The 25,769-nt window shown below is 46.1% G+C and overlaps 1 protein-coding gene across 3 annotated transcripts in view; it reads right to left on the bottom strand.

Moving 5' to 3' along the window:
- LOC124211111 (titin-like) overlaps window positions 1-25,769 on the bottom strand; it is a 66,655-nt gene that overhangs the window by 24,838 nt on the left and 16,048 nt on the right. For 2 of the 3 annotated variants that reach the window (XM_069133884.1, XM_069133885.1), the window contains one exon: window positions 16,083-24,140. The exons of the other annotated variant lie outside the window; for it this stretch is intronic. In XM_069133884.1, the coding sequence (XP_068989985.1) occupies window positions 16,083-24,140 (8,058 nt within the window). The remainder of the gene's footprint in view (window positions 1-16,082; window positions 24,141-25,769) is intronic. 3 annotated transcript variants of the gene reach the window in all.

Genomic DNA, 25,769 nt, shown 5'->3' on the forward strand with positions numbered 1-25,769 from the left:
CAATCTTCTTCTTGGTTATCTTTTTCAGTGGTTTGTCGGGTGAATCTTCAATGTACTGTGTCGTTATAGTATCAACAGATTCTGTAACGTCATCATCCCGAGGAATAAATACAAGAGGTTCGTCATCAGATGTTTCCGCGTTTTCAGGCACGTTAGCTTTTTCCCAGGGCTTAAGATTGATCACCTCAGGCTCTTCTTCAGGCTTTGCACCCTGTCGGCTTTTAAGTACGATGTCAGTATTTTCTTCAGGTTCCCTTTTCATCGGAGTCCCGGAAATAATTGGAATGGTCTCGGCATCTTGGTGCGGTTTCTTTGAAGCAGGTTTGGATTTCTTTTTTACTGAGAGCTTGGGTTTAGATTCATCTGTTTCAGGACTTGAAACAGGTTCTCTTTCTTCCATTTCAGGCTTGCTGGATTCGACGTCATAAGGTTCGAAAGAAGAGACTTCCGGCTGATCACGATCTTTGGTATCTTTCAAGTTTTTGACTGGTTTGTCTTTCTTTTTAGGTACGAATTGTGACTCTTCCGGCTGGATGAGTGCTTCTTTATCAACATTCTTCAAAGATATCTTTTCATCCGCAATTTCTTCTCTGGAAGGTACCTTACCTTTCCCAATTTTAAGTTTGCCAGGCTCACTTTTTTCTGCGGACTTTGATTTGGATTTGCGCTGGTAGACAGATTTATCTTCAATTTTTTCCAAAGGAACTTTTTTGAGTTCGTCGAATTCCAAGTCCAGCTTTTCCAATTCCGTCAATTCTTTATCAGATGGTTTTCTCTTCTTGTGTTTTATCCTCTTGAGTTTAAACGCATCTTCGACATTACGTGAAAGAATACCATTTTGTATGTAATTCGGTTCAATCTGTGTGATTACTGGATACTGTACAGTTGGAGGCCATTCGTGTGCCGTGATACGGCTACGCAACAAAACTCGAGGCATGTTAGTTTTACCACTTTTATCTTGCGGTTTCCTCGGGATGAGTACTTTTTTCAGTTTGACCTGAGCAAATAAAGGTACTTGTTGTAGACTTATTTTGGGCTTCACCGACGTTTGCTCTATCACTTCAATGTTGATGGGTTGTAGTTTCTTTGATGCTGTCTTGGGAACTTTCTTCAACTGTGTACTAGATTCTACGGTGAAGGATGGATGATCAAAATCATGAATTTCATTTGCAGGTACCTCAACAACTGTAGTGACTGGTGCTTTTCCTTCTTCGTCCACGGTAACTTCCTCCGTGACCTGTTGCTTCTTGCCCTTCCGCTTGATGATGCGTTTCTTGACAACCGTGCGAGGTTTACCTTCATGAGTTACTTCTTCCGTGACTGTGACTTGTTCGCAAGTTTCCTCACGATCGATGGGCTCTGCTCGCTCTGGAGCAGGTAATTCCTGGGTCGTTTCGTTGAAAGTCACTTCTTCCAGCGGTTTTTCGGTGATAGTCGTGACTGGGGCTTTTCCATCTTCTTCGACAGTCACCTCCTCCGTGACCTGCTGCTTCCTGCCCTTCCGCTTGACGATGCGTTTCTTGACAACTTTACGAGGTTTGCCTTCATGAGTTACTTCTTCCGTTACGGTGACTTGTTCGCGAGTTTCCTCACGTTCGACGGGCTCTGCTCGCTCTGGAGCAGGTAATTCCTCGGTCGTTTCGTCGAATGTCACTTCTTCCACCGGTTTTTCAGTGACGGTCGTGACTGGAGCTTTTCCGTCTTCTTCGACAGTCACCTCCTCAGTGACCTGTTGCTTCTTGCCCTTTCGCTTGACAATGCGTTTTTTGACAACCTTGCGAGGTTTACCCTCATGAGTGACTTCTTCCGTTACGGTGACTTGTTCGCGAGTTTCCTCACGTTCGACGGGCTCTGCTCGCTCTGGAGCAGGCAATTCCTCGGTCGTTTCGTCGAATGTCACTTCTTCCACCGGTTTTTCAGTTACGGTCGTGACTGGAGCTTTTCCGTCTTCTTCGACAGTCACCTCCTCAGTGACCTGCTGCTTCCTGCCCTTTCGTTTGACAATGCGTTTCTTGACAACCTTGCGAGGTTTACCTTCATGAGTGACTTCTTCCGTTACGGTAACTTGTTCGCGAGTTTCCTCACGTTCGACGGGCTCTGCTCGCTCTGGAGCAGGTAACTCCCCCGTCGTCTCGTCGATAATCACTTCTTCCACCGGTTTTTCAGTAACGGTCGTGACTGGAGCTTTTCCGTCTTCTTCGACAGTCACCTCCTCAGTGACCTGTTGCTTCTTGCCCTTTCGCTTGACAATGCGTTTCTTGACAACCTTGCGAGGTTTACCTTCATGAGTGACTTCTTCCGTTACGGTAACTTGTTCGCGAGTTTCCTCACGTTCGACGGGCTCTGCTCGGTCTGGAGCAGGTAATTCCTCGGTCGTTTCGTCGAATGTCACTTCTTCCACCGGTTTTTCAGTGACGGTCGTGACTGGAGCTTTTCCATCTTCTTCAACAGTCACCTCCTGAGTGACCTGCTGCTTTCTGCCCTTCCGCTTGACAATGCGTTTCTTCACAACCTTGCGAGGTTTACCTTCATGAGTGACTTCTTCCGTTACGGTGACTTGTTCGCGAGTTTCCTCACGTTCGACGGGCTCTGCTCGGTCTGGAGCCGGTAACTCCTCCGTCGTCTCGTCGTTAATCACTTCTTCCACCGGTTTTTCAGTAACGGTCGTGACTGGAGCTTTTCCATCTTCTTCAACAGTCACCTCCTCAGTGACCTGCTGCTTCCTGCCCTTCCGCTTGACAATGCGTTTCGTTACAACCTTGCGAGGTTTACCTTCATGAGTGACTTCCTCCGTGACGGTGACTTGTTCGCGAGTTTCCTCACGTTCGACGGGCTCTGCTCGGTCTGGAGCAGGTAACTCCTCCGTCGTCTCGTCGATAATCACTTCTTCCACCGGTTTTTCAGTAACAGTCGTGACTGGAGCTTTTCCGTCTTCTTCAACAGTCACCTCTTCAGTGACCTGCTGCTTCCTGCCCTTGCGCTTGACAATGCGTTTCTTGACAACCTTGCGAGGTTTACCTTCATGAGTGACTTCTTCCGTTACGGTAACTTGTTCGCGAGTTTCCTCACGTTCGACGGGCTCTGCTCGGTCTGGAGCAGGTAATTCCTCGGTCGTTTCGTCGAATGTCACTTCTTCCACCGGTTTTTCAGTGACGGTCGTGACTGGAGCTTTTCCATCTTCTTGAACAGTCACCTCCTCAGTGACCTGCTGCTTTCTGCCCTTCCGCTTGATGATGCGTTTCTTGACAACTTTACGACGTTTGCCTTCATGAGTTACTTCTTCCGTTACGGTGACTTGTTCGCGAGTTTCCTCACGTTCAAAGGGCTCTGCTCGCTCTGGAGCAGGCAATTCCTCGGTCGTTTCGACGAATGTCACTTCTTCCACCGGTTTTTCAGTTACGGTCGTGACTGGAGCTTTTCCATCTTCTTCAACAGTCACCTCCTCAGTGACCTGCTGCTTTTTGCCCTTCCGCTTGACAATGAGTTTCTTCACAACCTTGCGAGGTTTACCTTCACGAGTGACTTCTTCCGTTACGGTGACTTGTTCGCGAGTTTCCTCACGTTCGACGGGCTCTGCTCGCTCTGGAGCAGGCAATTCCTCGGTCGTTTCGTCGAATGTCACTTCTTCCACCGGTTTTTCAGTTACGGTCGTGACTGGAGCTTTTCCATCTTCTTCAACAGTCACCTCCTCAGTGACCTGCTGCTTCCTGCCCTTCCGCCTGACAATGCGTTTCGTTACAACCTTGCGAGGTTCACCTTCATGAGTGACTTCCTCCGTGACGGTGACTTGTTCGCGAGTTTCCTCACGTTCGACGGGCTCTGCTCGGTCTGGAGCAGGTAATTCCTCGGTCGTTTCGTCGAATGTCACTTCTTCTACCGGTTTTTCAGTGACGGTCGTGACTGGAGCTTTTCCGTCTTCTTCGACAGTCACCTCCTCAGTGACCTGTTGCTTCTTGCCCTTTCGCTTGACAATGCGTTTTTTGACAACCTTGCGAGGTTTACCTTCATGAGTGACTTCTTCCGTGACGGTGACTTGTTCGCGAGTTTCCTCACGTTCGACGGGCTCTGCTCGCTCTGGAGCAGGTAACTCTTCCGTCGTCTCGTCGATAATCACTTCTTCCACCGGTTTTTCAGTAACAGTCGTGACTGGAGCTTTTCCGTCTTCTTCAACAGTCACCTCTTCAGTGACCTGCTGCTTCCTGCCCTTGCGCTTGACAATGCGTTTCTTGACTACCTTGCGAGGTTTACCTTCATGAGTGACTTCTTCCGTTACGGTAACTTGTTCGCGAGTTTCCTCACGTTCGACGGGCTCTGCTCGGTCTGGAGCAGGTAATTCCTCGGTCGTTTCGTCGAATGTCACTTCTTCCACCGGTTTTTCAGTGACGGTCGTGACTGGAGCTTTTCCATCTTCTTCAACAGTCACCTCCTCAGTGACCTGCTGCTTTCTGCCCTTCCGCTTGATGATGCGTGTCTTGACAACTTTACGAGGTTTGCCTTCATGAGTTACTTCTTCCGTTACGGTGACTTGTTCGCGAGTTTCCTCACGTTCGACGGGCTCTGCTCGCTCTGGAGCAGGCAATTCCTCGGTCGTTTCGTCGAATGTCACTTCTTCCACCGGTTTTTCAGTTACGGTCGTGACTGGAGCTTTTCCATCTTCTTCAACAGTCACCTCCTCAGTGACCTGCTGCTTTTTGCCCTTCCGCTTGACAACGAGTTTCTTCACAACCTTGCGAGGTTTACCTTCACGAGTGACTTCTTCCGTTACGGTGACTTGTTCGCGAGTTTCCTCACGTTCGACGGGCTCTGCTCGCTCTGGAGCAGGCAATTCCTCGGTCGTTTCGTCGAATGTCACTTCTTCCACCGGTTTTTCAGTTACGGTCGTGACTGGAGCTTTTCCGTCTTCTTCGACAGTCACCTCCTCAGTGACCTGTTGCTTCTTGCCCTTTCGCTTGACAATGCGTTTTTTGACAACCTTGCGAGGTTTACCTTCATGAGTGACTTCTTCCGTTACGGTAACTTGTTCGCGAGTTTCCTCACGTTCGACGGGCTCTGCTCGCTCTGGAGCAGGTAATTCCTCGGTCGTTTCGTCGAATGTCACTTCTTCCACCGGTTTTTCGGTGACGGTCGTGACTGGTGCTTTTCCATCTTCTTCGACAGTCACCTCCTCAGTGACCTGCTGCTTTCTGCCCTTCCGCTTGACAATGCGTTTCTTGACAACCTTGCGAGGTTTACCTTCATGAGTGACTTCTTCCGTTACGGTGACTTGTTCGCGAGTTTCCTTACGTTCGACGGGCTCTGCTCGGTCTGGAGCAGGTAACTCCTCCGTCGTCTCGTCGTTAATCACTTCTTCCACCGGTTTTTCGGTGACGGTCGTGACTGGTGCTTTTCCATCTTCTTCGACAGTCACCTCCTCCGTGACCTGCTGCTTTTTGCCCTTACGCTTGATGATGCGTTTCTTGACAACTTTACGAGGTTTGCCTTCATGAGTTACTTCTTCCGTTACGGTGACTTGTTCGCGAGTTTCCTCACGTTCGACGGGCTCTGCTCGCTCTGGAGCAGGCAATTCCTCGGTCGTTTCGTCGAATGTCACTTCTTCCACCGGTTTTTCAGTTACGGTCGTGACTGGAGCTTTTCCATCTTCTTCAACAGTCACCTCCTCAGTGACCTGTTGCTTCTTGCCCTTTCGCTTGACAATGCGTTTTTTGACAACCTTGCGAGGTTTACCTTCATGAGTGACTTCCTCCGTGACGGTGACTTGTTCGCGAGTTTCCTCACGTTCGACGAGCTCTGCTCGGTCTGGAGCAGGTAATTCCTCGGTCGTTTCGTCGAATGTCACTTCTTCCACCGGTTTTTCAGTGACGGTCGTGACTGGAGCTTTTCCGTCTTCTTCGACAGTCACCTCCTCAGTGACCTGTTGCTTCTTGCCCTTTCGCTTGACAATGCGTTTTTTGACAACCTTGCGAGGTTTACCTTCATGAGTGACTTCTTCCGTGACGGTGACTTGTTCGCGAGTTTCCTCACGTTCGACGGGCTCTGCTCGCTCTGGAGCAGGTAACTCCTCCGTCGTCTCGTCGATAATCACTTCTTCCACCGGTTTTTCAGTAACAGTCGTGACTGGAGCTTTTCCGTCTTCTTCAACAGTCACCTCTTCAGTGACCTGCTGCTTTCTGCCCTTCCGCTTGATGATGCGTTTCTTGACAACTTTACGAGATTTGCCTTCATGAGTTACTTCTTCCGTTACGGTGACTTGTTCGCGAGTTTCCTCACGTTCGACGGGCTCTGCTCGCTCTGGAGCAGGCAATTCCTCGGTCGTTTCGTCGAATGTCACTTCTTCCACCGGTTTTTCAGTTACGGTCGTGACTGGAGCTTTTCCATCTTCTTCAACAGTCACCTCCTCAGTGACCTGCTGCTTTTTGCCCTTCCGCTTGACAATGAGTTTCTTCACAACCTTGCGAGGTTTACCTTCATGAGTGACTTCCTCCGTGACGGTGACTTGTTCGCGAGTTTCCTCACGTGCGACGGGCTCTGCTCGGTCTGGAGCAGGTAATTCCTCGGTCGTTTCGTCGAATGTCACTTCTTCCACCGGTTTTTCAGTGACGGTCGTGACTGGAGCTTTTCCGTCTTCTTCGACAGTCACCTCCTCAGTGACCTGTTGCTTCTTGCCCTTTCGCTTGACAATGCGTTTTTTGACAACCTTGCGAGGTTTACCTTCATGAGTGACTTCTTCCGTTACGGTGACTTGTTCGCGAGTTTCCTCACGTTCGACGGGCTCTGCTCGGTCTGGAGTAGGTAACTCCTCCGTCGTCTCGTCGTTAATCACTTCTTCCACCGGTTTTTCGGTGACGGTCGTGACTGGTGCTTTTCCATCTTCTTCGACAGTCACCTCCTCCGTGACCTGCTGCTTTTTGCCCTTACGCTTGATGATGCGTTTCTTGACAACTTTACGAGGTTTGCCTTCATGAGTTACTTCTTCCGTTACGGTGACTTGTTCGCGAGTTTCCTCACGTTCGACGGGCTCTGCTCGCTCTGGAGCAGGCAATTCCTCGGTCGTTTCGTCGAATGTCACTTCTTCCACCGGTTTTTCAGTTACGGTCGTGACTGGAGCTTTTCCATCTTCTTCAACAGTCACCTCCTCAGTGACCTGTTGCTTCTTGCCCTTTCGCTTGACAATGCGTTTTTTGACAACCTTGCGAGGTTTACCTTCATGAGTGACTTCCTCCGTAACGGTGACTTGTTCGCGAGTTTCCTCACGTTCGACGAGCTCTGCTCGGTCTGGAGCAGGTAATTCCTCGGTCGTTTCGTCGAATGTCACTTCTTCCACCGGTTTTTCAGTGACGGTCGTGACTGGAGCTTTTCCATCTTCTTCAACAGTCACCTCCTCAGTGACCTGCTGCTTTCTGCCCTTCCGCTTGATGATGCGTTTCTTGACAACTTTACGAGGTTTGCCTTCATGAGTTACTTCTTCCGTTACGGTGACTTGTTCGCGAGTTTCCTCACGTTCGACGGGCTCTGCTCGCTCTGGAGCAGGCAATTCCTCGGTCGTTTCGTCGAATGTCACTTCTTCCACCGGTTTTTCAGTAACGGTCGTGACTGGAGCTTTTCCATCTTCTTCAACAGTCACCTCCTCAGTGACCTGCTGCTTTTTGCCCCTCCGCTTGACAATGAGTTTCTTCACAACCTTGCGAGGTTTACCTTCACGAGTGACTTCTTCCGTTACGGTGACTTGTTCGCGAGTTTCCTCACGTTCGACGGGCTCTGCACGCTCTGGAGCAGGTAATTCCTCAGTCGTTTCGTCGAATGTCACTTCTTCCACCGGTTTTTCAGTGACGGTCGTGACTGGAGCTTTTCCGTCTTCTTCGACAGTCACCTCCTCAGTGACCTGTTGCTTCTTGCCCTTTCGCTTGACAATGCGTTTTTTGACAACCTTGCGAGGTTTACCTTCATGAGTGACTTCCTCCGTGACGGTGACTTGTTCGCGAGTTTCCTCACGTTCGACGGGCTCTGCTCGGTCTGGAGCAGGTAATTCCTCGGTCGTTTCGTCGAATGTCACTTCTTCCACCGGTTTTTCAGTGACGGTCGTGACTGGAGCTTTTCCGTCTTCTTCGACAGTCACCTCCTCAGTGACCTGTTGCTTCTTGCCCTTTCGCTTGACAATGCGTTTTTTGACAACCTTGCGAGGTTTACCTTCATGAGTGACTTCTTCCGTTACGGTGACTTGTTCGCGAGTTTCCTCACGTTCGACGGGCTCTGCTCGGTCTGGAGCAGGTAATTCCTCGGTCGTTTCGTCGAATGTCACTTCTTCCACCGGTTTTTCAGTGACGGTCGTGACTGGAGCTTTTCCATCTTCTTCAACAGTCACCTCCTCAGTGACCTGCTGCTTTCTGCCCTTCCGCTTGATGATGCGTTTCTTGACAACTTTACGAGGTTTGCCTTCATGAGTTACTTCTTCCGTTACGGTGACTTGTTCGCGAGTTTCCTCACGTTCGACGGGCTCTGCTCGCTCTGGAGCAGGCAATTCCTCGGTCGTTTCGTCGAATGTCACTTCTTCCACCGGTTTTTCAGTTACGGTCGTGACTGGAGCTTTTCCATCTTCTTCAACAGTCACCTCCTTAGTGACCTGCTGCTTTTTGCCCTTCCGCTTGACAATGAGTTTCTTCACAACCTTGCGAGGTTTACCTTCACGAGTGACTTCTTCCGTTACGGTGACTTGTTCGCGAGTTTCCTCACGTTCGACGGGCTCTGCACGCTCTGGAGCAGGTAATTCCTCGGTCGTTTCGTCAAATGTCACTTCTTCCACCGGTTTGTCAGTTACGGTCGTGACTGGAGCTTTTCCATCTTCTTCAACAGTCACCTCCTCAGTGACCTGTTGCTTCTTGCCCTTTCGCTTGACAATGCGTTTTTTGACAACCTTGCGAGGTTTACCTTCATGAGTGACTTCTTCCGTTACGGTGACTTGTTCGCGAGTTTCCTCACGTTCGACGGGCTCTGCTCGCTCTGGAGCAGGTAACTCCTCCGTCGTCTCGTCGATAATCACTTCTTCCACCGGTTTTTCAGTAACAGTCGTGACTGGAGCTTTTCCGTCTTCTTCAACAGTCACCTCTTCAGTGACCTGCTGCTTCCTGCCCTTGCGCTTGACAATGCGTTTCTTGACAACCTTGCGAGGTTTACCTTCATGAGTGACTTCTTCCGTTACGGTAACTTGTTCGCGAGTTTCCTCACGTTCGACGGGCTCTGCTCGGTCTGGAGCAGGTAATTCCTCGGTCGTTTCGTCAAATGTCACTTCTTCCACCGGTTTTTCAGTGACGGTCGTGACTGGAGCTTTTCCATCTTCTTCAACAGTCACCTCCTCAGTGACCTGCTGCTTCCTGCCCTTCCGCTTGACAATGCGTTTCGTTACAACCTTGCGAGGTTTACCTTCATGAGTGACTTCTTCTGTTACGGTGACTTGTTCGCGAGTTTCCTCACGTTCGACGGGCTCTGCTCGCTCTGAAGCAGGTAATTCCTCGGTCGTTTCGTCGAAAGTCACTTCTTCCACCGGTTTTTCGGTGACGGTCGTGACTGGTGCTTTTCCATCTTCTTCCACAGTCACCTCCTCTGTGACCTGCTGCTTGTTGCCCTTCCGCTTGATGATGCGTTTCTTGACAACTCTACGAGGTTTGCCTTCATGAGTTACTTCTTCCGTTACGGTGACTTGTTCGCGAGTTTCCTCACGTTCGACGGGCTCTGCTCGCTCTGGAGCAGGCAATTCCTCGGTCGTTTCGTCGAATGTCACTTCTTCCACCGGTTTTTCAGTTACGGTCGTGACTGGAGCTTTTCCATCTTCTTCAACAGTCACCTCCTCAGTGACCTGCTGCTTTCTGCCCTTCCGCTTGACAATGAGTTTCTTCACAACCTTGCGAGGTTTACCTTCACGAGTGACTTCTTCCGTTACGGTGACTTGTTCGCGAGTTTCCTCACGTTCGACGGGCTCTGCACGCTCTGGAGCAGGTAATTCCTCGGTCGTTTCGTCGAATGTCACTTCTTCCACCGGTTTTTCAGTGACGGTCGTGACTGGAGCTTTTCCATCTTCTTCGACAGTCACCTCCTCAGTGACCTGCTGCTTTCTGCCCTTCCGCTTGACAATGCGTTTCTTCACAACCTTGCGAGGTTTACCTTCATGAGTGACTCCTTCCGTTACGGTGACTTGTTCGCGAGTTTCCTCACGTTCGACGGGCTCTGCTCGCTCTGGAGCAGGTAATTCCTCGGTCGTTTCGTCGAATGTCACTTCTTCCACCGGTTTTTCAGTGACGGTCGTGACTGAAGCTTTTCCATCTTCTTCGACAGTCACCTCCTCCGTGACCTGCTGCTTTTTGCCCTTCCGCTTGATGATGCGTTTCTTGACAACTTTACGAGGTTTGCCTTCATGAGTTACTTCTTCCGTTACGGTGACTTGTTCGCGAGTTTCCTCACGTTCGACGGGCTCTGCTCGCTCTGGAGCAGGTAATTCCTCCGTCGTCTCGTCGATGATCACTTCTCCCACCGGTTTTTCAGTAACGGTCGTGACTGGAGCTTTTCCGTCTTCTTCGACAGTCACCTCCTCAGTGACCTGTTGCTTCTTGCCCTTTCGCTTGACAATGCGTTTTTTGACAACCTTGCGAGGTTTACCCTCATGAGTGACTTCTTCCGTTACGGTGACTTGTTCGCGAGTTTCCTCACGTTCGACGGGCTCTGCTCGCTCTGGAGCAGGTAATTCCTCCGTCTTCTCGTCGATAATCACTTCTTCCACCGGTTTTTCAGTAACGGTCGTGACTGGAGCTTTTCCGTCTTCTTCGACAGTCACCTCCTCAGTGACCTGTTGCTTCTTGCCCTTTCGCTTGACAATGCGTTTTTTGACAACCTTGCGAGGTTTACCCTCATGAGTGACTTCTTCCGTTACGGTGACTTGTTCGCGAGTTTCCTCACGTTCGACGGGCTCTGCTCGGTCTGGAGCAGGCAATTCCTCAGTCGTTTCGTCGAAAGTCACTTCTTCCACCGGTTTTTCAGTTACGGTCGTGACTGGAGCCTTTCCATCTTCTTCAACAGTCACCTCCTCAGTGACCTGCTGCTTCCTGCCCTTTCGCTTGACAATGCGTTTTTTGACAACCTTGCGAGGTTTACCTTCACGAGTGACTTCTTCCGTTACGGTGACTTGTTCGCGAGTTTCCTCACGTTCGATGGGCTCTGCTTGCTCTGGAGCAGGTAATTCCTCGGCCGGTTCGTCGAATGTCACTTCTTCCACCGGTTTTTCAGTGACGGTCGTGACTGGAGCTTTTCCGTCTTCTTCGACAGTCACCTCCTCAGTGACCTGTTGCTTCTTGCCCTTTCGCTTGACAATGCGTTTTTTGACAACCTTGCGAGGTTTACCTTCGTGAGTGACTTCTTCCGTTACGGTGACTTGTTCGCGAGTTTTCTCACGTTCGACGGGCTCTGCTCGCTCTGGAGCAGGTAATTCCTCCGTCGTCTCGTCGATAATCACTTCTTCCACCGGATTTTCAGTAACGGTCGTGACTGGAGCTTTTCCGTCTTCTTCGACAGTCACCTCCTCAGTGACCTGTTGCTTCTTGCCCTTTCGCTTGACAATGCGTTTTTTGACAACCTTGCGAGGTTTACCTTCATGAGTGACTTCTTCCGTTACGGTGACTTGTTCGCGAGTTTCCTCACGTTCGACGGGCTCTGCTCGCTCTGGAGCAGGTAATTCCTCCGTCGTCTCGTCGATAATCACTTCTTCCACCGGTTTTTCAGTAACGGTCGTGACTGGAACTTTTTCGTCTTCTTCGACAGTCACCTCCTCAGTGACCTGTTGCTTCTTGCCCTTTCGCTTGACAATGCGTTTTTTGACAACCTTGCGAGGTTTACCTTCATGAGTGACTTCCTCCGTGACGGTGACTTGCTCGCGAGTTTCCTCACGTTCGACGGGCTCTGCACGCTCTGGAGCAGGTAATTCCTCGGTCGTTTCGTCGAATGTCACTTCTTCCACCGGTTTTTCAGTGACGGTCGTGACTGGAGCTTTTCCATCTTCTTCGACAGTCACCTCCTCAGTGACCTGCTGCTTTCTGCCCTTCCGCTTGACAATGCGTTTCTTCACAACCTTGCGAGGTTTACCTTCATGAGTGACTCCTTCCGTTACGGTGACTTGTTCGCGAGTTTCCTCACGTTCGACGGGCTCTGCTCGCTCTGGAGCAGGTAATTCCTCGGTCGTTTCGTCGAATGTCACTTCTTCCACCGGTTTTTCAGTGACGGTCGTGACTGAAGCTTTTCCATCTTCTTCGACAGTCACCTCCTCCGTGACCTGCTGCTTTTTGCCCTTCCGCTTGATGATGCGTTTCTTGACAACTTTACGAGGTTTGCCTTCATGAGTTACTTCTTCCGTTACGGTGACTTGTTCGCGAGTTTCCTCACGTTCGACGGGCTCTGCTCGCTCTGGAGCAGGTAATTCCTCCGTCGTCTCGTCGATGATCACTTCTCCCACCGGTTTTTCAGTAACGGTCGTGACTGGAGCTTTTCCGTCTTCTTCGACAGTCACCTCCTCAGTGACCTGTTGCTTCTTGCCCTTTCGCTTGACAATGCGTTTTTTGACAACCTTGCGAGGTTTACCCTCATGAGTGACTTCTTCCGTTACGGTGACTTGTTCGCGAGTTTCCTCACGTTCGACGGGCTCTGCTCGCTCTGGAGCAGGTAATTCCTCCGTCTTCTCGTCGATAATCACTTCTTCCACCGGTTTTTCAGTAACGGTCGTGACTGGAGCTTTTCCGTCTTCTTCGACAGTCACCTCCTCAGTGACCTGTTGCTTCTTGCCCTTTCGCTTGACAATGCGTTTTTTGACAACCTTGCGAGGTTTACCCTCATGAGTGACTTCTTCCGTTACGGTGACTTGTTCGCGAGTTTCCTCACGTTCGACGGGCTCTGCTCGGTCTGGAGCAGGCAATTCCTCAGTCGTTTCGTCGAAAGTCACTTCTTCCACCGGTTTTTCAGTTACGGTCGTGACTGGAGCCTTTCCATCTTCTTCAACAGTCACCTCCTCAGTGACCTGCTGCTTCCTGCCCTTTCGCTTGACAATGCGTTTTTTGACAACCTTGCGAGGTTTACCTTCACGAGTGACTTCTTCCGTTACGGTGACTTGTTCGCGAGTTTCCTCACGTTCGATGGGCTCTGCTTGCTCTGGAGCAGGTAATTCCTCGGCCGGTTCGTCGAATGTCACTTCTTCCACCGGTTTTTCAGTGACGGTCGTGACTGGAGCTTTTCCGTCTTCTTCGACAGTCACCTCCTCAGTGACCTGTTGCTTCTTGCCCTTTCGCTTGACAATGCGTTTTTTGACAACCTTGCGAGGTTTACCTTCGTGAGTGACTTCTTCCGTTACGGTGACTTGTTCGCGAGTTTTCTCACGTTCGACGGGCTCTGCTCGCTCTGGAGCAGGTAATTCCTCCGTCGTCTCGTCGATAATCACTTCTTCCACCGGATTTTCAGTAACGGTCGTGACTGGAGCTTTTCCGTCTTCTTCGACAGTCACCTCCTCAGTGACCTGTTGCTTCTTGCCCTTTCGCTTGACAATGCGTTTTTTGACAACCTTGCGAGGTTTACCTTCATGAGTGACTTCTTCCGTTACGGTGACTTGTTCGCGAGTTTCCTCACGTTCGACGGGCTCTGCTCGCTCTGGAGCAGGTAATTCCTCCGTCGTCTCGTCGATAATCACTTCTTCCACCGGTTTTTCAGTAACGGTCGTGACTGGAACTTTTTCGTCTTCTTCGACAGTCACCTCCTCAGTGACCTGTTGCTTCTTGCCCTTTCGCTTGACAATGCGTTTTTTGACAACCTTGCGAGGTTTACCTTCATGAGTGACTTCCTCCGTGACGGTGACTTGCTCGCGAGTTTCCTCACGTTCGACGGGCTCTGCTCGCTCTGGAGCAGGTAATTCCTCGGTCGTTTCGTCGAATGTCACTTCTTCCACCGGTTTTTCAGTTACGGTCGTGACTGGAGCTTTTCCATCTTCTTCGACAGTCACTTCCTCCGTGACCTGCTGCTTCCTGCCCTTCCGCTTGACGATGCGTTTCTTGACAACCTTGCGTGGTTTACCTTCATGAGTGACTTCTTCCGTTACGGTGACTTGTTCGCGAGTGTCCTCACGTTCGACGGGCTCTGCTCGCTCTGGAGCAGGTAATTCCCCGGTCGTTTCCTCGCAAGTCACTTCCTCCACCGGTTTTTCAACATCAAAGATGTCTCTGGCCTCCTCTACCTTCGTCGGCCTGATCTCCTCGATGTCCCCAGTATCGGATACTTCTTCAATAGACATAAATTGTTTTCTAGGTATTGTCGGTAATTCCGACTTTATGTTTTCTATCTCCTCTTCGATCACTACAATATTGTCATCTTCCTTTGTAGATGGTTTTCTCCTACGGATCGTGGTCCTCTTTGTCTTTACCGCTGCTGTTGCCTCCTCATCATCTCCACGTGTGAATTTAGTCGTGTATTCTTCAGTCACCTCTGTGTCAGATTCACTATTCATTTGTGTTGTTATCTTCGGGGTTTCGTGTGTTAAAGTGTGTTGTGTGTATGTTGTTTGGTGGTGTAGCGCTCGTGCTTCTGTTGTTTCTGAAATTTTACAGAATAAGTGTTGTGTGAGTATTGTTACACGTGTAGCTAGTAGCTGCTGAGGTTTGACTTCCGTCTCGCGTGATAGTTGAAGAGCACAGGGTCAACAGTTTTCATTCAATCATACTGCTAAACGTCGACTCCAATAACCGCACCAAGTATTTTCTACCTACCTAGATACTTTCATCCGTGTTGTTTCTTTCGAGTTACAACCCAGTGCTCTCAACTCCACATTAGTGTGTACTGTTTGTGTTGTGTGTCGATTTGTGTGTGTACCCGTTTGTGTGTGTGTGTGTGTGTATGTATTCTGTTTCTCAGGACCAACGTTCCTGTGTAACGCGTGTTATACCTGGTGTGTCACCTACCTTGATTCACTGCTCACTCTCCCTCGCAACCTAGTATCGGAATACTATCTTAGTTTTCCACACACCGTTATTTAAATTCTACTTCATCCTTTTAGCACATTTTCAAACTCGATGATCAAACGTTTCATACTCGCTTCATCTGTCCATAGACTGTTTTACATGTGAAGCCGCTTACCGATTACGTTCATCGCCGTCACAAAAGAAATGGGAATTTAGAAGTTTGTCCGATTCTCTGTGTACTTAGACTTGTACAGGAATAGCAGGTTCTTTAAATATGATTGGATTCCAAATTTTATTACTTTTTCTTCTACTCATGAATGCCTTTTTGTTTACTGCGTTAAGGGTGTGCCCCAGTCGATTTCGACGTTTACGTATATCTTCCCAAATATCTAAGTCCTCGTATCTTGAACGGAAGAATGGGTTCAACAGCCCCATTTTATATGCAACTCCGACCAAAAACACTTAAACACATTTTTACTTCACGTAAAAATGAAGAAATGGCACAGATTCTACGAAATAACAATAGTAAATTCGAAGAATTAATGCAACGTTATCATTTCTGCGTCAAATAAAAATGCCGAAAAGTGTTTTTGTTCAAAATTGCGTATGGAATGGGGCTGTTCGTCTCTTATTCGTGTTCGTGATACGTGGATTTCGATATTTGGAGACACATACAACTACGCTGAAAGCAACTACGGGTCCCCTCAAACGCGGAGCCGATTTCTCTTCCCGTTCAGACGGATTACCGGTCCTTGATTCTTCCAGTTCGTTTACTGTCAGTACCCGGAGATCGACGTCACGTTTAACGTGTTAATGAGTTGAAGTTTTCTGATTTGTTGAAAAACAGAATGATACATAATTTGGTCTACGTTCCACGGTGCAACAGATTTTGCTAACTCACATTCCCTCTGTGATGGCGCAATGCATCTAAACGTCGCTCGCGGAGAGCATATACGAAGAGTGACCTGGTAGTCGCAAAATAGCTAATGCCTATATTGTGCGGAAATGTAGGAGATTATCTTCTGTGATCAGTCAACCGTCCATGTATCCTCAAAATCTGTCACGTCAGGTCATTATGATAGGGATGCCATTTACCGCTATTCATAAACTCACCTATCACTTTTTCCAGATGATCAGCTTCGAATGACACAGTCACTTGTTTTGCAAAAGGCTCAACAGATTTATGTAATTCCGATTCTAGTTCACCCGTCGACTGAAGTTCAGTAACTACAACCCCGTACTTTTCGTCTTTGACTGTCTTAGCAATTTTTGTTAAGGGTTTATCAGTAACAAACTCTGAGGCAACGCCTTCCGCTAAGATCTCTGACTTTACTGCAATTTCCCGTTTAACAATGTCAGGTGTGGCAGTTACTTCCTTGGCAACGCCTTCAACTACATCCTTTGATTCTGTCTCGTCTGCTGTTACCTGAGTAATTATGAGACTTTGTGTAAGTTCGAAGCTCACATTTGCCTGCGTTGATGATTTCAGTTCATCTATGGCTAAAGGCTTCTCGCTGTCTCTCAAGATTGGTTGAGTTTGTTCCAGACTTTCAAATGGAACTTGTTTTGGAAGAATTGTTTTGCTTTCAGGTTGTTCCGGATTGACCAACTTTTCGGTATTCGCGGATGTCATAACCTCCATGGTCTGTGCGGCCTCTCGACTTGACAAAAGTGGAAACGCCTTCTGTTTTTTCGGTGCATCTTTGCTTTGTAAAATAATCTCGCTTTCATTGTAAACAATTTCAGAGACCGATACAGACGACAATTCTTCCAAGTTTGGCATTCCTCTTTGTTCTTCAGGTGCTTTTTGTTTCATGAGTTCGCCAGTACGGACTTCTGTCTGAATTTGACTTGTCTCAGCCACTTCTCGACCAGATAACTGCGGTATTGCTTTCTGTTCATTGGGTGCTTGCGATAATGTCAAAATATCTTCGGTTTCATTGGAAATTACTTCGGAAATAGTCACTGCTGCCAACTCTTCTAAATTCGTTGTTCCTGTTTGTTCCTTAGCCTCTGTTGTAAAGAGTTCATTCGTGTTGTCAATGGCGTTGACTAGTATAGTCTCGGCTATTTCTCTGCCCGACACGTGCGGCGAAGCTTTTTGTTTACCAAGTGTTTCACATTTGGGCAATGATTCCTCTGTTTCATTCGTAACTATTTGGGATATCGTCAATGATGTCAATTCGTCTAATTGTGGTTTACCTTTTTCTGCTTTAGGCATTTTAGTTTGGATGAGATTTTCCGTAGTCGTTGATGTTAAGACTTGAGTCGTCTCAGCAATTTCTCTACCTGATAGATTTGGCGTAGCTGTTTGATTCTTAGCAGTCACTGTATCTTCTAGTACACTTTCGATTTCGTTCAATATGACCTCACTGACAGTGACAGATGTTAATTCTTCTATTACTGGATGACCCATTCGCTCTTCTGCTTTTATCGGTTTCACCAGCTCCTCTGTATTTGTTGAGGTTAGCACTTGCAATGTCTCAGCTACTTCTCTGCCAGATAAATTAGGTTGAGCCTGCTCTTCCTTAGGAATTACTAATCCTGATAGCTCGAACTCAGTTTCGTTGGTCAGAATTTCGGTTACATTTACCGAACTTAAACTTTCCATTTCGGGCATAACTTTTTGTTTCCTGGGTTCGAATTTTTCTTGGAAAACTTCCTCGCTTTCTCCAACAGTCATCTCTACATTAATAACAGATTCTAATGTAGTTTGGGTTACCGTTGCTAGAGATGACGGACGTTTTGTTTCTTGTATTTCTCCAACATTTTGAATCGTTGCAACTTCCGAACTTTGAATACTGTCGAAAGTGGTAAACTCACTTTGTGCTGTGCCTTTGGTATAGTCCAATGAAATATTCAAATTGTCTTCTTTGTCTTCTGTTACTATTTCTGATATTTGCAACGGCTTGACGTCTTGTACGTGGATATCAGCTGTTTGAGTAGCTGGCATAAATGTTCCGTCAAATGATCTCTCAGCTTCTTCTGCTATACTTTCAGTTACAGTTATACTCTCAAAAGGCTCTTGTCCCATATGGACCGTTTGAGTTTTCGAATCGAAATCGGATACTCGTTTCTCAACTTCGATTTGAGACTCAACTACTGTTGTTTGTACTGAACCATGTTCTGTTACGACAGTACTTGTCGCTTCTTTAGAATCTAATACTTTTTCAACCTCAAGTGTAGTTTCTTGCTCACTTGACATAGTTTCTGTCACTGTAACACTATGACCTTCTTCGAACGTTGGAGCAATGGACGCAGTTCTTCTCTTTGTAGGTACATCAAATAGCTTTTCACTTTCAGCAACTGGAACTTCTTCTACAATAATAGGTTCGAGTATATCTTGTTTCAACGTTGCAGTTAGTTTGTCTGCATCATACTGTTTAAGCGTCCCGATATTTTGGTCGACGATGATCTCTGTTTTTTCGGCCACATCCTTGCCGAGTTGGCTTGTGTTGACAGAAGCCACGCTACTTTTGAATTCATTGACAGAAACTTGGCCTTCTTTATCATCAGTAATGACTTGAGTTACAGATATGCTTTGGCCTTCAACGAAGGAGACGCTGATTCGTCGGGTATTGGGTGCCATCTTGCCTTGGAAATCTTGGCTTATTTCCTCAGAGACAGCTTCTGTGACGCTTATGCTATCGAGAGTTGTTTGTACTGGACTTGCCTCAAATTTTACTGATTTTAATGGTGTTATATCTTCAACACCTTCGCGTGGCACGACTTCTGATTGTTCTGCAACTTGTTTTCCTTCGTAAGAGAATGTTGCCAATCCCTCACGAGGCTTTATTTCACTTGTAAGGTCAAATTGGCTATCTTGAGTTGTAGTTTCTGTGATGATAATAGATCTTTCCTCATCCAAGGCAATACGGGCTTTGCTAGTTTGTGGCTTGACTTCAACACGATCTATTTCTTTTTCCCCCAGAATTTCTTCAGTCAATTCTATCGTCTCGAATGGCTTTTGTCCCGCTTGAGCGATGCACGAAGCTGGTTTAATAGCTTCGATCTCACCTACATTCATGCTGGTGATAACCTCTGTATTTTCAGCAACCTCATGACCTAAAACTACTTGAGGTCTGGCCGTTTGGACCTTAGGTTTCTGAAGCTCGTCCAAGCGCAACTCTTTATCGTCGGTCACAATTTCAGTGACACTTGAGACACGCTTACCTTCTTCGACGGTTACATTGACATCGCGAGTTTCTGGTTTGAATTTACCTTCAAATGGTTTTTCCTGATCCTCTGCCATGCCCTCGGTAATTATGACACTTTCATACAATTCTTGGCTAGATGATGCAATTTTTACTTCAGGTTTCTGGTAGCCAACCTCACTGACTGAATCTTCAACGACAACTGCCGTCGTTTCAGCAATATCGTGTGTCTGATTGATGTTGAATGATGCCACATGTTTATATGGTTGTGGCTCAGGACTGTAATCGAATTCCTTATCACCCAACGTGACTTCAGAAATCGCTACTGTCTTTTCTAGTTCATAGTCAACATTTGCTATTCTGTTCTCAGGTTTGAGATCAGGAACCAATTGACTTTCCTTGTCCTGAACGGTCGGTTGTGACTGGAGTACAGAAATAAATGGTACCTGATTTGGCACAGCTGTTGAAAATGACAAAACTTCGTTAATTAGCGTGTCTGTGCTAGAGTCGATAATATATTCCATCGTTTGGGCAATTGTGTGAGCATGAACCAAACTTTCGTCAGCTGTCCTTGTTTCAGGTAGGTCCGAAGGTTTGTATTGGCCTTCTTTATCATCTGAGACTACAGACGATACTACTATACCTTGTGTCTCAACAACGGAAAGATCTGCAGTGGCCTGGTATGGTTTCTTATGTTCAGATAATGGTTCTTCAGACTCAGTTGCCTGAGTTTCCGACTGAACAATAGTTTCAAGAGGTATTTGCGTCGGGACAGCTACAGCTATAATTGGTCGCGTTTGTTTTAGTTTCTCAGTATCCATATCAGGGATAACTTCAGACTTTTCGGCAATAGAATGGCTAGAAATATCAACCGACGCAGTTTTCTTGTTTGGTTTTTTGAAAGGCTGCAATGCAGACTCTCTGTCTTCTGAGACAACTTCGGTAATGGTGACATTAATACTTTCGTTGAAAGTAACACTTGCAGAACTTTTTTCAATCACTGGTTTTTCAGTGAAATTAATTTCTGTTTCAGAAATGACAGCTTCAGTTTGAACAACGCTCTCAAATGGCAAATGTTCTTCGCTGGCTGATACTAATTCCGGTTTTTTGGTCACCAAGTTTCCGGGGTAAGTATCTGGTGTGATTTCAGTTGATTCAGCAACTCTGTGTGCATCATATGAAGACTTGGCTTGTTGTCCCTCCATTTTCGGCTTACCCAGATATTCCTGTTCCTTGTCCTCAGCTACAGTCTGTGTAACTGTGATACTAATACCTTCTTCAAATTCAACACCAGGTACTTTTTCATCTGGCTTGACAAAATCAGAAAGTGATTGTTCCAGTTCACTCGTTGATGTCTCAGAAGTAATCAAACTTTGGAAAGTTATGTGGTCAGAAGTAGCCGTGACCGTTTTTGTAATATCGCTGACCAGCTTTTCAGTGTTGTCTTCGGTGATTGTTTCTACTACTTCAGCAACGGGATGTGCCGAGATATCAAAAGTAGCAGATTGATCTTTCGGTTTTTCAGCCTCGGTTAAAATGTTTGTATTGTCGCCACTGACTACCGAAGTTACAATTAGACTTTCTCCAACTTCAAACTCGAGTTGCGCTATTCTGTTAGCTGGCTGAACTTCTGAAAATGGTGCTTCCTTTTCTCGCGTGAGTACTTCCTCTGAAATGACTGTTTCAAACGGCAGTAATGTTTTGTTTGCATTTGCATCTTTCACTTCTTCAATTATAAGATCGGTTAAACCTGTGTCAGCTACAACTTCCATCTTAGTAGCAACTCCCTGGACTTCAAAGTCAATCGTGGCTGCAACGGAGCGAGGTCTGACTTGTTCTTCAAGAGTGCCTTCTTTATCCTCGAGATAAGGTATAATAATATTGACACTTTTACCTTCTTCGAAAGTCACATCCGCTTGTTTAGACTGCGGCTTGACATCTTCAGATAACGGCGCTTCCTTTTCTGATAGTGCTACTTCAGAGTGTTGGACTATTTCCAATCCATCGTGCTTCTGTACAGCAGTTTCTGATCTTATTTCAATTTCTTTGAATTCGTTGGTACTGTTGGAAATAATTGTCTCTTCAGTTTGTGCGACTTCGTGACCCGAAAGTACCTTCACATTCACTGTGCGCTGAGTGGGTTGTTCGTTTGTTTGCAAAATAGTTTCCTTCAGCTCCGATAGTACCTCGGTCACTGTGACGTTTTCTCTAGTTGCAACGTTAAGGTCTGCAGTTTGCATTAGCGGCTTAGCATCGTCATCTCTGGGTTTTTCTCCTTCACCAATATTAGTCTCGGTAATAATAAGCTCATCGAAAGCTTCTTGATTTTCACTTGCCTTTTTGGCAGTAGGTTGTTCAACCAACATTTCTCCTGTACTGTGCTCAACCATTGTTTCATGTTTTGTCGCAATGGTATGCCCAAGAACGGATGGTTGGGCGGTGAAATCTTGTGGCTTGGAATCTGATGTATACAAAATTTCAGCATCATGTGGTATTACTTCAGTAACATTAATGCTAGATTTGCTTTCAGACAGTTCGACGCTTGCAATCTTTTGTACAGGACTGACATCTTTGTTGTAAATACCTTCTTTTTCAGCAACTTCTTGTAGTGTTACTGTTGCACTTTCCCACGGAAGTTGCGACAAAGTTGCTGTTCGTTTCGTGGGACTATCTTCCACAATATCTCCCGTCGGCGACTCCGTCCGCACCTCTTCCTGCGTGATTGCAACTTGAGTGGTAAATTCTGGGCTTGCGAACACTTCCTTTACATCTAGGTCTTGAGAACCCTCTACCTCACTTTCAGTCACAATAACTTCCGTTGTATGAATACTCTCGATTTCATTAATGCTCAGCTCTGCTGTTTTAGCATCAGGCGTCTTGTGTTGTTCAACGGGTGCCAGACCTTCATCCGCGATCGTTTCATCAGTGACAGTTTCTTGAAGGTTCGTTTGATTGACCTTGGCCGTTACTGTGATGGGACTGTCTACGTGAATTACACCAACGTTATAGTCAGGTTGTGTTTCCTCTACAAGAAGAGATTGCACTGTATGGTCAGTCGTGGGTTTGCCTTTGTGAGACTCAGGCAACTCATAAACTTTCAGATTCCCCTCTCTTTCTATGGACGTCGTTTCATATATCTCGCAAGTTTTCACCGGATTGAACGAAGAGTCTACGGTAAGCTCTTCAGGTCCGACAATTTCTTGCATCGTACCTTCGCGTTCGTGGATCATAGTCACCTGATCCATTCTAGCCTCAGATACTTGGACAGATGTGACGGTATTTTCCGTAACATACTTGAGAATATCGGTAAAGTCTGACGGTTGATCAGCCGTATGAATTTCAGATACTTCGACATACTCCTTTTCACGTACTGACGTTTCCGCAAGGGCAGTTGTTGGCTTTTTATCAGGATTGTACTCCCCTTCGGATTCTTGGATGATTAGCGTTGATATCGAACTAGTCTCTAGTGGAGTAATCGTTGTTTCAGCTGATTTTGACACGGGTTTCTGCTCCAATGGCAAATCATTTCCTCTCTCGGAAGTTATCGTCTCTGAAGTGATGACTGAGCTCTGTTCAATAACATTGAACTCGGCTGTTACTGTCTTGCCCTCTCCGATCGTCAGAGCCGATTCTTGTTGTTCCGAGTCGACGGTTGACACAGTTATACTTTCAAGCAGATTGACATTCGGCTTCGCGTTGTAAGAGTCAACAACTCTATCGGGTAAATAAATGCCCTCGCTTTCCTGGACAGGTTGTTCTTGGACGATTGCTGTCTCGCCTGTAGAAACAGCAACGTCAGCTTTTTGAGTCGGTGGCAACCTTCCTGGCGTATAGACCCCTTCTCTTTCCGGCGCGTTCATCTCTTCCGTGATTCTCTGTTGTTGCGAAATAACAGATTCCGTCGCTACTTCCGTCGGCACAAACAGTTCCGGGTAGTACTTACCGGGCTTATCCTCTGCGAGAACCTCTTCTACTCGAAGAGGTTCCGAGGATGATATTTGAACCCTTGGTTTAGCGGGCACAGTTTTCAGAGGTTCCAGTTTTTCCTCGGCCAAGCCCTCATTCACCTCATACACCGACAATCCTTGTTGCGGAAGAATCGTATCTTCAGCTTTGACCATACTTGGGGTGACGAAATCTGACGTCGGGACTTCATTTTGATTTACTGTCGTTTCGCGCACTTCCGTTGCTTCGTGCAAAGTCAAAGAAGACTCCGCGATTTTAGTTACATCCGGTTTTACACTAAAATCTGTTGTCGTCGTGTCTACTAGGGTCTCGCTCACGATCAAGCCTTCCGATGGAATAAATGTTGGCTTAGCCTCAAATGAGAGTGGTTTAACAATGTCTGCAATGTCACCCGTGGTCGTCTGAACGTTTGTCTCATAAACAGTGTATGGTTCTATTGGAGATATGGACACAGATGCTTTTCGAATGTCTGGCTTAATCTGAGAAATATTATCGATCTCTTGCTCCTGAGTTCGAACAAATTGTTCGGTTATCGCATTCACCGTATCCAGGGTAACCTTCGCTGTTTCCGTGTTTGGCTGTCCACCAGCTTGTTCTGTTGTTTGGTCGATTGCAACTATTTCGTTCTGTTGGCTGGGAACGTTAAGGACGAGGCTGGTTATCGATTTGTCAGGCACGACGATCAAGTCTTCAATTTCCTCCAGCTTCAGCTCACTTTCGCCAACGTTAGGCTTTTGAGTTTTCAACGTTTTTCTAGTTATCTCGGAACTATCGACAGTGACAATTTCTTCTACGACTTCTTCTTCTGCTTGACCACGCCGTTTCTTCTTGAGAAGCGATTTTCCTTTCGAATCCCTCTCGACTGTGAATGTCTTTTCCAGATGCTCCTCCATTACGTCGGATTCCTGCGGTTTTTGGTCCGTGTGTATTTCTACAATCTCAACCCCCTCATCCCTATTTTGTGGTTTTTCCTCAATCGGTGTGTGTTCCACTGGTTTTTTGTCTTTACGCTTGCGTAGTGTTGTGTGTGCTTGATGAATGTCCTCGTATTCTGTGGAAAGTATGTGAGAATTCTTGTGTCAGACATTTTTGGGTATGTGTATATATATATATCTTGTGCCTGTCATTTCATTTCACCTCGGTTCATGCGACGGATACAGTACACCAAATTTTTTAATTTTTTTTATCATTTTTTTTTTTTACTTCAGACCGTGCTTAAACGAAAATCTAAAAATGTGGACAAACAAACAGTGGAATGTCACGGGCAGAATTGGAGCGTACATATAAATAATGTGTAAGTGTACATTGATCGTTGTCTACTTCATGAGATCACCGTGCATATCATTAAGCCGTCCGCATTTGTAGGCCCGGATAGAAGAAAAATTACTGCACAAGTATTGGCAAGATGAATTTATACGCTTGAATGGTTCAACGGTCTCGACAAGAATTTAATTTCTCAAATACGTACTTGTTATCCCTTTCAAATTTTTTTCTGAATATAGTTGAGCAATAATTGCACGTTCCATGTGCTGGAATTGACTACAAGAAGTCAATTAGAATTTTTTTTCGGCCCTTTTTGACAAGGTGATCTTTGAAGAAAATTTTAAGAGTGTGTGTGTGTGTATAACGAGTGGCATGCACGAGCATCCAGCAAGAGTGTATAAGTGTGGATCACTGTGTTTAAAATAATAAATGAATACAAGAAGTCAAACCAGCATGGACATTCAAATAATAAACAATCGTTATTATATGGAGGTAGTTTTGAGATACTGTGTTATGCACCACATTCGGTAATCCACGCTACAAGGATGGATGGTACAATGTGCAATCGGGATAGAAGAAAAATTGTATGATGCGCTCGACTTTTCACATACACGTGTAACATGCTGTGACGTCAAGTTTACTAAGGAATGATTTTTTATTAAAAAATTTTTTTTATATCATTTTTGAATTACTGTTGGTAGCTGAGAGTTTATGATCACAATTAATTCTACACGTAAAGATTGAAGAAAAATAAAACTTATAGAAAATAATCATGGCGTGTCAGTGAATTTACCCTGAAACCAGTTGAAAATCATTCTTTTCCAATAATCCATAAGCTACCAAATGATTATATTTTTAGCTTCAATTTTATAATTTTTCAATTATTTGTGTTACATTGCGAAACAAGTGAACACATATACTTATATAAAAACACTCGTACGAAGCAGTAGTTTTATACTTACACTATTGAAACGTCTGCAATGCGAAGCGAGTCAAGCACATATATCGACGATGTTTGCAAGATACTATATATTTTATGAAAAATTTTAAGCATTTAATATACAACGTATCTTTTAATTATTTATTTTTGTTTTCTTTCACGTTATTTTGTATTGGAAGCATAGCGGCATAAGCTGAAAATCGGCCAAAATAATTCGTACAAAGCTTCATGCATCTGAAAGTATATAAAAACAACTATACGTAACGAATAAATATCAAAGTAAGGCATGCAATATAATATTATCACACTTTTAAACTGTTGGAGAACTTTTAACCGTAATTATTATGGATTTCAATCGAGAAGCAATTTGATAACTAGTTTGTCTTATTGTAAAGCAGCTGAGTTCTACAGCTTTTACACATACATCATATGTTCGTGATTTTAGTAATGACTATGGCTACTCTCAATCCATTGTTA

This window comes from Neodiprion pinetum, chromosome 2 (assembly GCF_021155775.2).
Source record: "Neodiprion pinetum isolate iyNeoPine1 chromosome 2, iyNeoPine1.2, whole genome shotgun sequence".
Lineage (NCBI taxonomy): Eukaryota > Metazoa > Arthropoda > Insecta > Hymenoptera > Diprionidae > Neodiprion > Neodiprion pinetum.